Here is a 14,924-nt window from a genome sequence, read left to right as displayed (position 1 = left end):
ATGAAGGTACTTCCTATTATCCCCCGATTCCCTCGTGAAGACTGAGGAGAAGAATACATTCAATACCTTTGCCTTCTCCACATCCTTTATAACCAGATGTCCTTCCTTATTCTTTACGGGGCCAATATGGTCTGTCCTTCCTTTTTTACTGTTTACATACTTAAAGAATTTCTTGTGGTTTTTCTTCTTTTTTTTGCTCTCCTCCGCTATGTGTCTTTCATGTTCTATCTTTGCCATCCTTATTGCACCCTTACATTTCTTGTTGCATTCTTTATAAAGTTTGATTGCTGATGATGATCCCTCAACCGTGTGTTTTTTGAAGGCCTTCTCCTTTTTGCTTTTATATGTATTTTTACATTGGAGTTAAGCCATCTAGGAGTTTTGTTTGCGCTTTTAAATTTATCACCAAATGGGATGCATTGGCTAATGCCCTTATTTAATATGCTCTTAAAGCAAACCCATCTCTTCTCCGTGTTTTTTGTTCCTTAGATTGTATCCCAATTTATACCTTCTAGCAAGGCTCGTCGTTTAGGGAAGTTGGCTCTTTTGAAATTCAGTGTCTTTGTATTCCCCTTATGTTTCCTATTTGTGTGGTTTATACTGAAGCCAATTGACCTGTGATCACTGTTGCCTAAATTGCCCTGTATTTCCACATCCGTGATCAGGTGTGTATTGTTGGTAATTAGTAGATCCAGCAGCGCTTTATTTCTAGTTGGTGCGTCTACCATCTGACCCATAAAATTATCCTGCAAGACATTTAGGAACTGGCAAGTCTTAGATGAATGCCCCTCCACCCAGTCTATGTCGGGCTAGTGGGATCTATCTTAAAGGGTGTGTGCATGACTGCGTTAAAACTTGCCACCAACTATCTGGGGGAGGAGAGGGGAGCTAAGAATGTGTGTAATAAGCTGGCGGAAGAATTTCTTCTTAGGGGAATTTGTGGCATAGACATTGGGGATTTTAATGTCACGGGAAGCTATAAGCAGATGTACTGGGACCTAGTGTCCCTGGTCCTCCGTCCCTGTAGATTTGATCTGGTAAGGGAGACTTTTTTGTAAAAGGATGATGACACCAGCTTAACGACCAATCACTTTAGAGCCTGAAACTGAGCCCACCCATCGTTTTTTCATTTGGTCAAAATCTGGTGATTGAAGATAAGATTCCTGCAATAGAGCTATGTCTGCTTGAGATGTCTTAAGGATTTTCATGCTCCTAATTGGGGAATGTAGGTCTTTGACATTCCCAGAGATATTAGAGTGGCATGGAGGGGAATGAATGCAGGTGATGGAAAGAGAAAGGGAACAACCACTTAAGTGCATGTGAGGGGTACACCTGAGACCCAAAAGTTAATGCTAGTAGGTCATGGATGCATGGCCTAGCCTGAGCATAAGCGCAAACATAGCTAAAACAGTATAGCCTAAAAATTAAAGCTGACAACAATTCAGCAAATATAGAGATCAACTGAAACTAAGTACTTAACTTTTTCCACATGAGCAAGCCAAGCGTACATTTTTTCACAGAAGCTTGACCCAGATCATTTCCAGTTAGCATGAAAGAAAACAGCTGGGATACAGCGAAAATGTGGAAGCGTGGATCTGTAAGTTCAGTCCCTCCCCCAGACCCCTGGGGAACACATGTTCCTTCCTGGGGAGAAGATAGACTGGGTAAATTACTAATAACAGCAACCCAGGAATATAACAGTAAAAATCAAGGCAATAGCAGTTTCTGAGTAGATGCTTATCAGGTTTAGGTGTGATGCAAAACTCACAGTGGATAAGAGATCTCTCTGCAGAGAAGGCTGTAGTTAGCAATAGCTGGAACGGTTGTTAGAAGCCGAAAATCTGGGGCACTTTGGATCCCTTCTAGGGCTTCTTGCTCCAAGGAGCAAGTGGTTGAGCTAAGTGGATCAGGGTATGAATAGACCTCCATATTGAGAGAGCGCAGATAGGTTTTCGCTTCCTCCGGGTCTTAAAATGAGAGCTGATCTCCAGTAGGTGAGCGTAGGCAGAGAGTGGAAGGGTAGGCCAAAGGGAATTTATTTGGCTTCTGGAAAGCCTTGCGCCTGTGAGAGGCCTCCAGAGAGTAATCGGGGTGGCACAGTGGTGTAGTGGGTAGCGCACTCGCCTAGCCATAAAAAAGGGTTGCTGGTTCAAATCCCAACCATGACCTGGTTTGCATGTTCTCCCTGTGCCTGCGTGGGTTTCCTCTGGGTACTCTGGTTTCCTTCCACGCTCCAAAGACATGCTGGTAGGTTTATTGGTTTCTGTCCAAAATTGGCCCTAGTTTATGAATGAGGATCTTGGATTGTGGGTTCCTTGAGGGTAGGGACCGATGTGCGTGTGCAATGTATGTGTGGAGTGCTGCGTAAATTGACGGCGTTATATAGGTACCTTAAATAATATATAATGGAGGAGCATCTTGGTGACACACAATGTACAGGGATGGGGACAGTTGTGGGGACACACCCACGCTCACTCAGGTTGAACTGGATGGACTGGAGACTTTATTCAACCTTACTATGTAACTATGGCCATCTATTGAGTTTGGCGATAGTTTTGCAGAATAGCAGACTGCGTAGTTGAGAGAGTTGGCAATGATCAGACGTGGTCAGGGGCGATCAGTGGTATATGCCCCCCATATGGTGAGCTTGTTCAGCTATACAAGGTGCAGAGATTCCCAAAGCCTTTAGGAATTGCACAAATATCCACCATGGAAGAAGATTTATAGGACTCTGGAAGACCTATGATCCGTACATTTTTGTACCTTGAGTGGTTTTCCAGGTCTTCCAATTTCTGCCACAGAGCTTGGTGGGATATGTGTGGGGAAAATAATTATTTGATACTCTGCAGATTTTGTCATTTGCCCACTTATAAAAATAAAAAAAATGAAGGTTCTATAATTTTTTTTATCATAGATGTGTTTTAAATGATAGAGACAGGCTATCAACCAAAAATCCATTAAAAAACACATGATATAAATGTTATATATTGAGTTGCCGTTCAGTGAGTAAAATAAGTATTTGATCCCCAAGCAAATATGACTTAGTACTTGGTGGAGAAACCCTTGTTGGCAAGCACAGAGGTTAGACGTTTCTTGTACTTGGTTACCAGGTTTTACACACACCTCAGGAGGGATATTGGTCCACTCATGGCTGTGACTTGGCAATTTGAAGTTTAAGCTCTTTCCATAAATTTTCTATAGGATTAAGGTCTGGACTGGAGACAGGTTAGGCCACTCCATGACCTTAATGTGCTGCTTCTTGAGCCACTCCTTTGTTGCCTGGGCGGTATGTTTTGGGTCATTGTCATGCTGAAAGACCCATGCATGACCCATCGTCAGTGTTCTGGCTGAGAGAAGAAGGTTCTCATTCAAGATTTTACAATTCATGGCCCCGTCCATTGTCCCCTCTCAGTGCTTCAAAGTCTGTCTGTACCTAGCAGAGAAACAGCCCCTAAGCATGATATTTCCACCTCCATACTTTACTGTAGGGATGGTGTTCTTGGGCTCCTAGTCAGCACTTTTCTTTCTCCAAACACGGCAAGTTGAGTTAATACCAAAGAGCTCAATTTTGTTCACATCTTAACACCGCACTTCCTCCCAATCCTTTTCTGAATCATTTAAATGTTCATTGACAAACTTCCGGCAGACATGCACATGTGCCTTCTTAAGGACGGGGACCTTGCAGGTGCTGCAGGATTTCAATCCATGCCAGCATATTGTGTTACCAATGGTTTGTTTGGTGACAGTGGTCTCAACTGCCTTGAGATCATGTATAAGCTTCATTGTAGTTCTTGGCCGATCCCTCACTTTTCTCATGATCAGATAACAGCCTTTGTGTATAGAGATGTAGTGTTTAAAACAGGAGTAGTGTGTCCTAGGTTCTGTAAAGCTTACTATACAATATGTGCAATCTCCTTTAGAACTACCATCAACAATGTAATAGATTAAGCAGAGTGTGTGCTAATGGGGTCAGCTGGTCAAGTCCTTCCTGTGTCATCATGACCTATAGTCTGACCAGGAAGTAAGGCAGAAGTAATTGAGATGTTTTTTTTTTTTTTATCAGCTATGAGGACATTGGGGTGAGTTTGTAGAATGCATGGTTTTGTTATTTATGCAAAATAAGTACATTAATGCTATATTGGTACATAGAGCAGAAATATATATAAAAAAAAAAAAAAAAAGGGGTGAACAAAGGTGAATTTAGCCTTTACATTGACATATTTAGCCAGTCTGTGGGAGCCAGAATTATTGTTGGTTGGTAGATGATCAAACACTTATTTTACTCACTGAACTGCAACTCAATTTATAACATTTGTATCGTGTTTTTTCTGGATTTTTGATTGATAATCTGTCGCTATCATTTAAAATACACCAATGATTAAAATCATAGGTACTTAATTTCTTTGTAAGTGGATGCATTTACAAAATCTGCATGGGGAACAAATAATAATTTTACCCACTGTACATAGTAAATAACAAACAAAAATACATATGTGGAAACTGTCGTAGCTGTCACTAAGCATTACTGCTATTTTTTTTTTTTTTTTAATTACATATAAATCTTATTTTATATTTCCAGGATTTGATGAGAACATTGAATCTCAGGGAGAGTTGATTTTACAAGAATCCTTCCAAGTGTGGGATCCTAAAACCTTAATACGGAAAGGCCGTGAAAGACATTTGTTTCTTTTTGAAATGTCTCTTGTCTTCAGTAAAGAAGTGAAAGATTCCAGTGGAAGAAGCAAGTATATTTACAAGATGAAATTATATGTAAGTACCAGTTATATTTTGTTATACAGACACTCTCAAGGACTCTTGAGAGAAGTAATAGCATAACTGATCTTTTCCTTGCTCCCATTGTATGCTCAGTGTACTGAAGGGGATGCATTCATTTTTTTAAACGTTTCGTGGCTTGGGGGCGCATGCGCGAGGCTCTACATGGAGGACGTGTTCCACTAGAGCTCCGCACTCCCCGCCACAACATCGGGTATTTACAATGGGTCTGAGCCACCCTGCAGCCCCGCTGCTTCAACCTATCACCTCCGGAGCGCGTGCTGATCTTTCCGGTATGGTCCTGACGAACCATGGAGGCAGGAACAAGCCTAAACCGATCAAGGAGGACCTGGCCCGCGCCTCGTCCAAGATGGCGGCGAAGGCTCTCGCTATACAGCGTCACCTCTCCAGACAGAGCAGGACATACTGACAGCGTCGAAGACGAATGCTCGGATGACCATGCTGGTGGTCCTCCCGCCATACCCCCCTCAGGTATGTCTCAGGCGGATTTTTTATCACTGATGGAGACTATGCTGCATAAAGCCCTTAAATCCACCTCCGACCAGATAACTAACAAACTGACCCGGGAAATAAGAGAATTAGGCCAACGCACGTCAGATTTGGAGACTAGAGTGGATGACATTGAGCTCACACTTCAGGAGCAGGCAGCCCTCCGTGATGAGAATACCACCCTTCTCTCGCTTAGAGGATGCGGAAAATCGCTCCCGTAGATCCAACCTGCGTTTGCGAGGCATGCCAGAAACGATTGATGATCTACAATCCTTTACCATGGCCCTCTTCCAGGAACTATCCCCCTCCATACCGATCGAGTGCCTGGAATTCGATTGGATTCATAGGGCCCTTACCCGACGGCAACCTGACGGTCCCCCGCGGGATAATATCATTAAGCTTCACTTTTTCCGTACAAAGGAGCAATTACTCGCTGCTGCACGCAACAAAGACACTCTCCTGTTCCAAGGGCACACGTACCAGCTTTTCTCCGATTTAGCCCCTTTAACGATTGCAAAACGCTGTGCGATGAAACCACAGTTGCAGATTCTTCAACAACACCAAGTGAAATACACATGGCGCTTCCCTTTTGCCCTGCAGTTTTCTTACCAGGGGCAGCAACATTCCTGCACTTCACCTGAAGCTCTCCAGCATCTCCTGGAATCCCTACATCTAGCTGTCCCGGCCCAACCCTCGGAGACAGCGCTACGTCGCACCCGGCCCGTGCCTCAGCTCATCCTTATACCATCACCCCGAAGAGACCTCCACCGGCCCCTTCCTCCATCCGTAAAGGGACCCCAGCCCGCTCGTCCCGAGATGTCGCAGCAGACCGCTTGCCATACTCTCCTCGCTGAATCTTGCTATTTACTCCCATATCGAGTGCCACTGGAGGAACCTTGGTGTGAGATCATGATCTCTTCATTAACTATTTTTACCTGACTCCTCATCCAAGGACCAAGGGGACTGTCCTGTGATGGGTTTTCCCCCCTTTTTTTTTTCTCTAGGGGGAGCCTATACAGTCCCTTATCACCCTCTGGGGTTGCACAGGCTCAGATCCTATTACTTCCTATTTACTTCCAATTAGCTTTTTTTGGTCTTTTTATTTTTATTTTTTTTAGTACTAGGTTTTTCTAGTTCAGAAGGGAAACCACGTTACAGAACATCCTCCCAACCCCCCCTCCCTTAATCACCCCCCCCACCCCCACATTTTTTTTTTCTTTCTCTTTTTCTCCCCCCCCCTTTCTTTTCTTTTTTTTTGTGTGTGTATTGTTACTTGGATTAACCACACTGTTCCTTTAATCAGTAACTGGTTGTTTTGTCTAAGCACTGAGATTGCTTTATGAGGATGTTTTGCTATTCTTAGGTTTGTTATTGGGTTTCTACTAATAGCTTTACTCTTATAGAGCTTTATTACCGTTTTTTGACTTTGAAATCTTATATTTTTATATCCCGTTTGTGGCGGGAAGCTGTCATTGCTTCCCCCTAGTATGGTGTATGCACCCTTCATCTGGCTGGCCGGCTGGGGAGTCTGTGCACTATTTGGTCGGGCGACAGACTCCTGCTCTCCCCTCCATTACATGGCTTTGTCTTTGCCCTACAAACCCTACTCTCCTCTTCTTTCTTCTCTGTTCTTCTCTTCTCTTCTTTCTCTTCTCCCTCTCCTTCTGTCTTGTGTCGGTGCGACAGCAGTGCCCCGGGGACACTCCTGAGCATCACCCCAATACCCTCCCAATGGCCCCCATAAAGGTATTTTCACTTGATGTTAAAGGCCTCAATTCACCTAACAAACGGGTCAAGGCTTTCCAGTCATTTGTATCGTTGAAGGCTGGCATTGTGGCTCTTCAGGAAACTCACTTTTCCACTAACGCAACCCCAAAATATTTTAGTTCCCGGTACCTCCAAGTCTTCACTGCCTCCGCCCCCACGAAACAACGTGGTGTACCGATTGCTATTCATCATACCCTTCCCTTTTCAGTAGCCTTATAAATTAAAGACCCGGAAGGGCGCTACGTTATTCTAGTGGGCCTACTCCAAGATGTAGAAACTACTTTGGTCTCCTATTATGCCCCTAATAATAACCCCACCCCCTTCTTCTCACATCTACTCCATGTCTTAAGGACTCATTGTAAGGGCACCTTGATCTTGTGTGGTGATTCAAACCTAGTGTTGCAACCCCATTTGGACAAATCTCCTTATGCTCCTGAACAGTACGCCCCCTCTATACGGTTTCGGAAACTGCTCCAGCAAGCCTCCTTGATTGATACTTGGCAGGAGTGCAACCCATCTTATAAAAATTATACCTTTTACTCATACCCCCACAAATCCTTCTCCAGGATTGATCACATCTTTTTCTCAGTTGCATCCTCCCCGATCTTGGTTAATTCTACCATTCAACCCATACCATGGTCAGACCACTGCGCAGTAATGACCTCGATAGCTTCCCTGATCCCACAATCTAGAGATCGTTCATGGTGTATTAATGAAGCCCATCTTACTAACCAATCCTATCTACTAGATATTCAAGTGGCCCTCAAAGACTATGTGCAGAATAACTCCACCCCCGACATCTCCCCTATCCTACTGTGGGAGGCACACAAGCCGGTGATTCGAGGTACATGTATTTCAGTGTCTACACATCTCAAACGGGATAAAAAACTCCAACTGGCTAGGTTAGAACAGCAATTTCACCAGGCTTTCCTCCAGTTTCAGTCTTCCCCAACGGAATCCAATAGGCTAGTGATGGAGAACTCTAGAGTTGAATTGGACCTGCTGCTGGCTGAGTCGGGTGACAAGGCTATCCGTAGGTCTAATCACACTCTTTATACGAAAGCGAACAAGCCAGATACGCTGCTGGCTATGCGCCTTATCAGGTCCCCCATTAGACTCAAGATAGATAAACACACTCACACTAGTAACCCCGTCAAGGTACTCCGTGAATTTCGTAATCGGCTGGAAGCTCTATATAAGGCTAAATCTTCTTTCTCCCAGCATGCGGCTGAACTGCTGTTTCGTGACCTTTTCCTGCCCTCAGTGACTGACTCAGATAGGGAATCCCTCGAGACACCTATCACGCTGAAGAGGTACTTGCAGCTATTAAGACTCTCAAACCACACAAGCGGTCCCGATGGGCTTTCTGCCACTTACTATAAAAAATTTACCCCCTTTCTGACGCCTCTTCTTTGTAAATCCTTTAACGCCCTACTGCAAAGTCAGGCATTTGGCCGAGACACTCTGACAGCTATAATAGCTATGATACCCAAACCCAATGCTGATAATTCCCTGTGGTCTAATTTCAGACCCATCTCCTTGCTAAACTTGGACATTAAGCTCCTAGCCAAAATTTTGGCCCTTCGTCTTAACCCTCTGTTTGGCAGGTTGATTAATAAGGATCAGGTAGGCTTCATGCCCCGGCGTCAAGCCAGTGACAACATCAGACGGGTTGTTTTGCTTCAACATATAGCCAGAACCCGCAAAATCCCAATGCACCAGCTGTCTCTTGATATTAGAAAGGCGTTCGACGCGGTGTCCTGGCCCTACCTGGATTATTTCCTTAAACGTTGGGGTTTCGGCCCACACTTTCTACAATGGGTGAATTCCCTTTACAACCAACCACAAGCCTATATTAAATACTCGGGTTTCCGCTCGGATGCTTTTCCTATTGAAAGAGGAACTAGGCAGGGCTGTCCCCTCTCCCCCCCTTATTTTTGCTTTGGCTATTGAACCCCTTGCCGCTCTAATTAGAACCTGTCCGGACATAAAGGGGCTAGAGATAGCTTCTACTTCCCATAAGATCTGCCTATTTGCCGATGACGCACTCCTTTTTGTAACCTCCCCTCGAACAACTCTTCTGAACCTTATCCTTATTCTAGATAAATTTGCAACCATCTTGGGCCTGGAAGTTAATCAACTGAAGTCTAGAGCTTTGAACGTGTCTCTCCTGCCCCAAGAATTGGCCCACTTACAAAGTAGCTTCCCCTTCCTCTGGTCCACTTCCACACTACCATATTTGGGTATAAAGCTGACCGGTGACCCAGCTGCTCTCTTTCGGGCTAACTACCTCCCCATGCTTTCACATCTGACTTCACTGTTAAAGGCCTGGAAATCTCTTTTTGTGTATCCTGGCTAGGTAGAGTAACTGCCGTCAAAATGACTCTTCTGCCTAAACTCCTCTACCTGTACAGAGTTCTCCCTATCCCAGTTCCTTCGTATTTCCACTGAATTGTACAGTCTCGGGTATTCAAGTACATATGGGGACCAATCAAGCCCAGGGTTCTGAGATCCGTTCTTCTCCGTGATAGACTTAGGGGTGGTCTTGGTATACCAAATTTTACTCGATCCTATCAAGCTGCCCAACTGGCTCCGATCACTCTATTCCACGCAACCAGCGAAATCCCCATATGGGTCAGTTTGGAGGCGATCAAGCTATATCCCCTACTGATAACCAATGTACTATGGATTCCACCTTCAGCTCCTGGCCCCATAACTAACCCAATCACAAGCCACTCGTTAAAACTATTGGACAGGTTGCGTGGCCCCTATAAGCTGGTCTCTCCACATTCCCCTTTACTTTCCTTCTTAGGCCACCCATTGTTCTACCCGGCCTTCACGGAACCTGGGTCTTTTCGCCATTGGTCTCAGGCTGGCCTTCACAGAATACTTGATCTTGTCACTGGTACCTCTCTCAAGCCCTTCTCGGTTCTTCAAGCCCAAAGCGGATTACCCTCAACTGGAGCCTTCCGGTACCTCCAAATAGCTCACTTCGTCAGGACAACGATTGGTTCTTGCTCCTCTCTTGACAGTATGTCTTTATTTGAAAAGATAAGCTCCTCGGCCCCAGGTATTATCTCAGACATTTATACTCCCCTAACTGCCCTCCCGACTGCCCTTCCACTCTATGCTGCACAGTGGTCCAAAGACCTGCAACTGACTCTTGATGCAGAGGACTGGGCCAATACCAAATCATCCACCCAAAATGTAGTGGCTCTGGAGGCTAACTATAAAGTGCTTATGCAGTGATATCTGGTCCCTGCTAGGTTCTCCAAATTTCTACCAAACTACTCGCCAGCATGTTTCCGAGGCTATGGAGAGAGGGGTACACATGCCCATATCTGGTGGACATGCCCGATAGTGCAGCAATTCTGGCAAGCAGTATTTAAAGAGGAAGTAAACCCTGATGGGTTTACTAACTCTTTCATTCCCTGCAAAGCCAAAGCATAATGGACTACTATGCATCGCATAGTAGCCCATTATGTGTCACTTACCTGACACAGGAGCCAGCGAAGTCACCGCTGACCCCTGTAGTTCGGAGCATCCATCTTCTCGGTGGGGTCTCGCAGCTCCGCCGCTGTCATTCGGCGAAGCCGCGATGACGTCACTCCCGCGCATGCGCACGGGATCCGAGACGCGCGGCATCTTCATCATCGAGGATGCCACACTCAGTGTGCCTGCGCGCCGCTGTCTACGGCGCATGCGCCGTAGACAGCGGTGCCCGTCTTCGGGCAAATATCTCCTAAACCGTATAGGTTTGGGAGATATTTCTTGGACCTACAGGTAAGCCTTAATCTAGGCTTACCTGTAGGTCAAAGTGGTTTGTAAGGGTTTACAACCACTTTAAGATAGCTTCCACATTACTCCACGACACCCTGGCTCCTGACCCAGCCCTTGCACTTCTAAACCATATACAAGGAGACTATACCAAAACCCAATGCCGCCTCCTCTTTCAATTGACTACGGCTGCTAAGCAGACCATCGCCAAAGCCTGGAAAACCCCGAACCTCCATATAGCTGAAACGAAAAATAAGGTAACCCAAGCCATGATTCATAGCAAGATTGAGGCAACAATATTGGATTGTGTCCCTCACCACTCTCGAATTTGGACCCCCTGGGCAGACAACTTTCTCTCTCCAGACTTTGACACATGCCTTCTTGTGCCATAAATTTAGCCCCCCCTGAAACTGTATGGTTTGATGGCCCCCTGGGACCCCGTGTGGTCCCGCCGACGCTGACTCTGTCTCTCCCTTCCTGTCCCCTTTTCTCTTGCTATGTCTTTCCTTCCTACTTTATCCTCCCCTCCTCTCTTTCTCCTTAGCCTATGGCTATAAATTGTCTAATTATGTTCCTTGTGACAAGAACAAGGTCCTTAGGCTGCCTATCTCCCTTACCCTACATTCTCCTCTGTCTCTACAATTTGTTTATTGTTTTACATAGATGTTGGGTGGGGGGTTATCCTCTTTTCAACTGGATGTCCTCTTAGCGAATACACCAGTATGTCCCCTTGTTCCAACCTAGAGTGCGCTAGTAATTTGTTTAGAGCCGTATAAACACTGTGATATATACACTATGTTTTTTTGTATCTGGCGTTATGTGCCGTGCTCTCAGACTTGAACACTTCTGTTTGTAACTTTTATTCTTGTGTTGTTCACAATAAAAAATTTGAAACCAAACATTCCATGGCTTTTCCTCTGACATTAAAAAAGAATGTCTTGGTTCCCAGACACAGACAAAAAAATGAAAGCAGAAATTCATGTTTCTTTCTTGTTTATTGAGGAACAAATAAAAGGCATTAATTATCAGATTATGCTGCTACCTACAGGAAAATTAGACATTGACAAACATAATAAAAAGAATAAAGTAATAGACCATCTCGGGATAAACCATTCCTACCACCAGCATGGTTGGTGTTCTAGGAAGATGATCACATTTTCGTCAGCTCTGCCTGTATTCTTCCCTACATCACTGCTGGCGCTGGTGTGTTCAAATACAGCTCTGCAGAACGGCCTATTCTCAGCTTGGCTTTTGTAGTGCCCCATCTCACCTAGACTGAACGAACTGAACTTGCCTGGAAGTTACCTTCCTGCACTGGGTTTCACATAAGATACCTTTTGGAAACCGTTCTGGTAACGAGTTAGCTGTGACATGCTTTCCAGGTTTCCTCATCTGTTGGCATTGCCCATTTGACCTTTACTGTCTGGGTTTTTGAGTACCTGGGGCCTTGGCTTGTACCATGACCTTAGTTGCTTTACCACCAGTCGATCACATCATATTCCATGGCAGTGTGTTCCAGGGATGTTTACTCTGCGCTGGCCCCTTGTTTACAGTGATTATTTCTGACTGATTCTGGGTCATCTCTGTTTCTCCCTGAAGAGACTATCCTGCAAAAATCAGACTATTATCGACCCAGATTTAAGAGACACTGTTTCACTTCCTATTGGTACTGTACATACTGTACATTTCAACTTGCATCAACATTGTGGAATGCTCAGATGGCCTCCATTGGACGTTACAAATGACATGGGCCCTGGTGGACCCTGTATTCCTGATGGTCTAAACATTAAGATTTAATTGAATCTTGTATCATTAGACTGCAGCACTGGAAGCCTTTTACTGCGGGCAGCTCTAATCAGTGTGTTTCTGCAGTACTAGAACCTATGGTTTTATCTCACTCTCTCTCAGGTCTCAAGTTGCCAAAGAATTGTAGGTCCAGGATAGAGCCATCCTCTCCTAGATTCTCCCCATTCTCCTTACCTCAGAACTTTCCTTCATTGTTGTAGATAAAGTTTTTATGCAGACTAATCGGAATACCCTTGAGGAACAGGGGTAGTGCCTGCATGCTGTTGGGAGTGTATGAAGCTTAAACCTCAGCTTATCAGGGTTGTAGTCCTAGTTTCACTAACTAATGATTAGGAAATAAACCACCCATTACTTGCCTACCCTTGCTTTATTCGCATGAAGCTGATCAGGTCGGTGGTGTCTATCCTACAAGGAGGAGAACTTCTGACGTCTATCGAAATCCCGGGAGCATATCTGCATGTTCCTATATTTTCTCACCAGAGGTTTTTACGCGTCGAGGTAGAAAAGCATAATTTTCAGTTTGTAGCCCTTCCCTTCAGGCTGGCTACAGCACCCCAGGTACTTAAAAAGGTTCTGGCTCCACCTCTAGCCAGGCTAAGGGCGCAGGGCATAACAATCCTGGCATACCTGGACGAACTATTGCTAGTAGACCAGTCAGTGGCCCTTTTGGAGCAAAGCGTGCAAATTACAACCAAATACCTGAAAAATCTAGGTTGGATTCTCAACCTAGAAAAGTCTTCCTTAAAACCACTAAAAAGGCTGGAGTACTTGGGTCTGATCATAAACGCAGCCTAGAAAAAGGTGTTCTTGCCTCAAGCAAAGCTCAGCGCCATAAGAGAGCTGGTGCAGATGATCAGGTCAAAAAGTGATCCCTCCATTTGCTTTTGCATGAGGTTGTTGGGAAAGATGGTGGCTTCATTCAAAGCGGTTTCCTATGCCCAGTTTTATTTGAGACTGTTGCAAAACAGTATCCTGTCTGCTTGGAAAAAAAATGGTTCAAGCTCTAGATTTGCCAATGCGGCTGTCCTCAAGGGTGTCCCAGAGCCTCAGGTGATGGTTGGTAGCCCAGAATATGCTGAATGGAAAATCCTTCAGACCAGTTATCTGAAAGGTGGTAACGACAGATGCCAGCCTTTCTGGTTGGGGAGCAGTACTAGAAAAGATGACTCTCCAGGGACAGTGGTCAAGAACCCAAAGAACTTTGCCTATCAACATCCTAGAGATTCGGGCACCGCATCGGCCTCTGAAGGCCTTGACATTCAGGTTACAGGGTTGTCCTGTCAGGATCCAATCCGACAATGCCACAGCTGTGGCTTATGTCAATCACCAAGGGGGCACCAAGAGTCTCGCAGCACAGAGGGAAGTGAACCATATTCTAACTTGGGCAGAAAAGAATGTTCCCTGCCTATCGACAGTTTTCATTCCGGGAGTAGAAAATTGGCAGGCGGACTACTTGAGCCGACAGAAGTTGCTCCCGTAGGAATGGTCCCTTCACCTCAACATTTTTCTGGCTGTTTGTCAAAAATGGGGGGCTCTGGACGTAGATCTTCTGAGGTCCAGGTTCAACAGGAAGTTGGTCAACTTTGTGTCCAGGACAAGGGATCCACTCACATGCGGAACAAATGCGTTGGTGCCTACTCTCACAGTGGCCGATATTCCATCTTACCTTACAAACTCTAAATATAATGGCTTGCCTATTGAAACCTACATTCTGAAGAAACTTGGCTATCCGGGTCAGTCATCTCAACCTTGATCAATGCAAGGAAGCCAGCTTCCGGAATCATATATTATAGAGTCTGGAGGGCTTATGTTTCCTGGTGTGAGTCCAAGGGTTGGCACCCTCAGAAGTATAGCATAGGCAGAATATTTGCCTTTCTACAATTAAGGGTAGAGATGACGCTGGCCTTGAGTACTATTAAGGGCCAACTCTTAGCATTATCGGTCTTATTTCAAAGACCATTTGCTTTGCATTCTTTGGTCCGGGTTTTTATGCAAGGGTTGATGCGGCTTAATCCGCTAGTTAGATCACCTTTGTACCGTTGGAACTTGGACTTAGCCTTGTCAGTGCTGCAAGAACAGCCTTTTGACCCAATACAGCATACTCCCTTAGTCCTTCTGACAAGGAAGTTAGTATTCTTGGTTGCTATATCCTCAGCAAGTTTCGGAATTGGCTGCTCTTTCTTGTAAAGAGCCATATTGGATTGTTCAGGAGGACAGGGTCGTGTTGCGTTCTCGTCCAAGTTTTCTGCCTAAAGTGATCTCAGGTTTTCACCTGAACCAAGATATTGCCC

The 14,924-nt window shown here is 45.1% G+C and overlaps 1 protein-coding gene across 5 annotated transcripts in view; it reads left to right on the top strand.

Annotated features, from left to right (window-relative positions):
* The window catches only part of TRIO (trio Rho guanine nucleotide exchange factor), a 751,422-nt gene that overhangs the window by 368,993 nt on the left and 367,505 nt on the right, over positions 1 to 14,924 (top strand). For all 5 annotated transcript variants that reach the window (XR_013277581.1, XM_077491869.1, XM_077491868.1 and 2 more), the window contains exon 24: positions 4,580 to 4,770. Coding sequence is in view for 4 of the 5 variants with exons in the window: in XM_077491869.1 (XP_077347995.1) it covers positions 4,580 to 4,770 (191 nt within the window). In the remaining variant the exon portion in view is untranslated. The remainder of the gene's footprint in view (positions 1 to 4,579; positions 4,771 to 14,924) is intronic.

Source organism: Lithobates pipiens, unplaced genomic scaffold, assembly GCF_037356315.1.
Source record: "Lithobates pipiens isolate NorthernLeopardFrog02 unplaced genomic scaffold, aLitPip1_a1.2 Scaffold_19, whole genome shotgun sequence".
Lineage (NCBI taxonomy): Eukaryota > Metazoa > Chordata > Amphibia > Anura > Ranidae > Lithobates > Lithobates pipiens.
The sequence above is the reverse complement of the archived record's forward strand: the minus strand, read 5'-3'. Positions and strand labels throughout refer to the sequence as shown.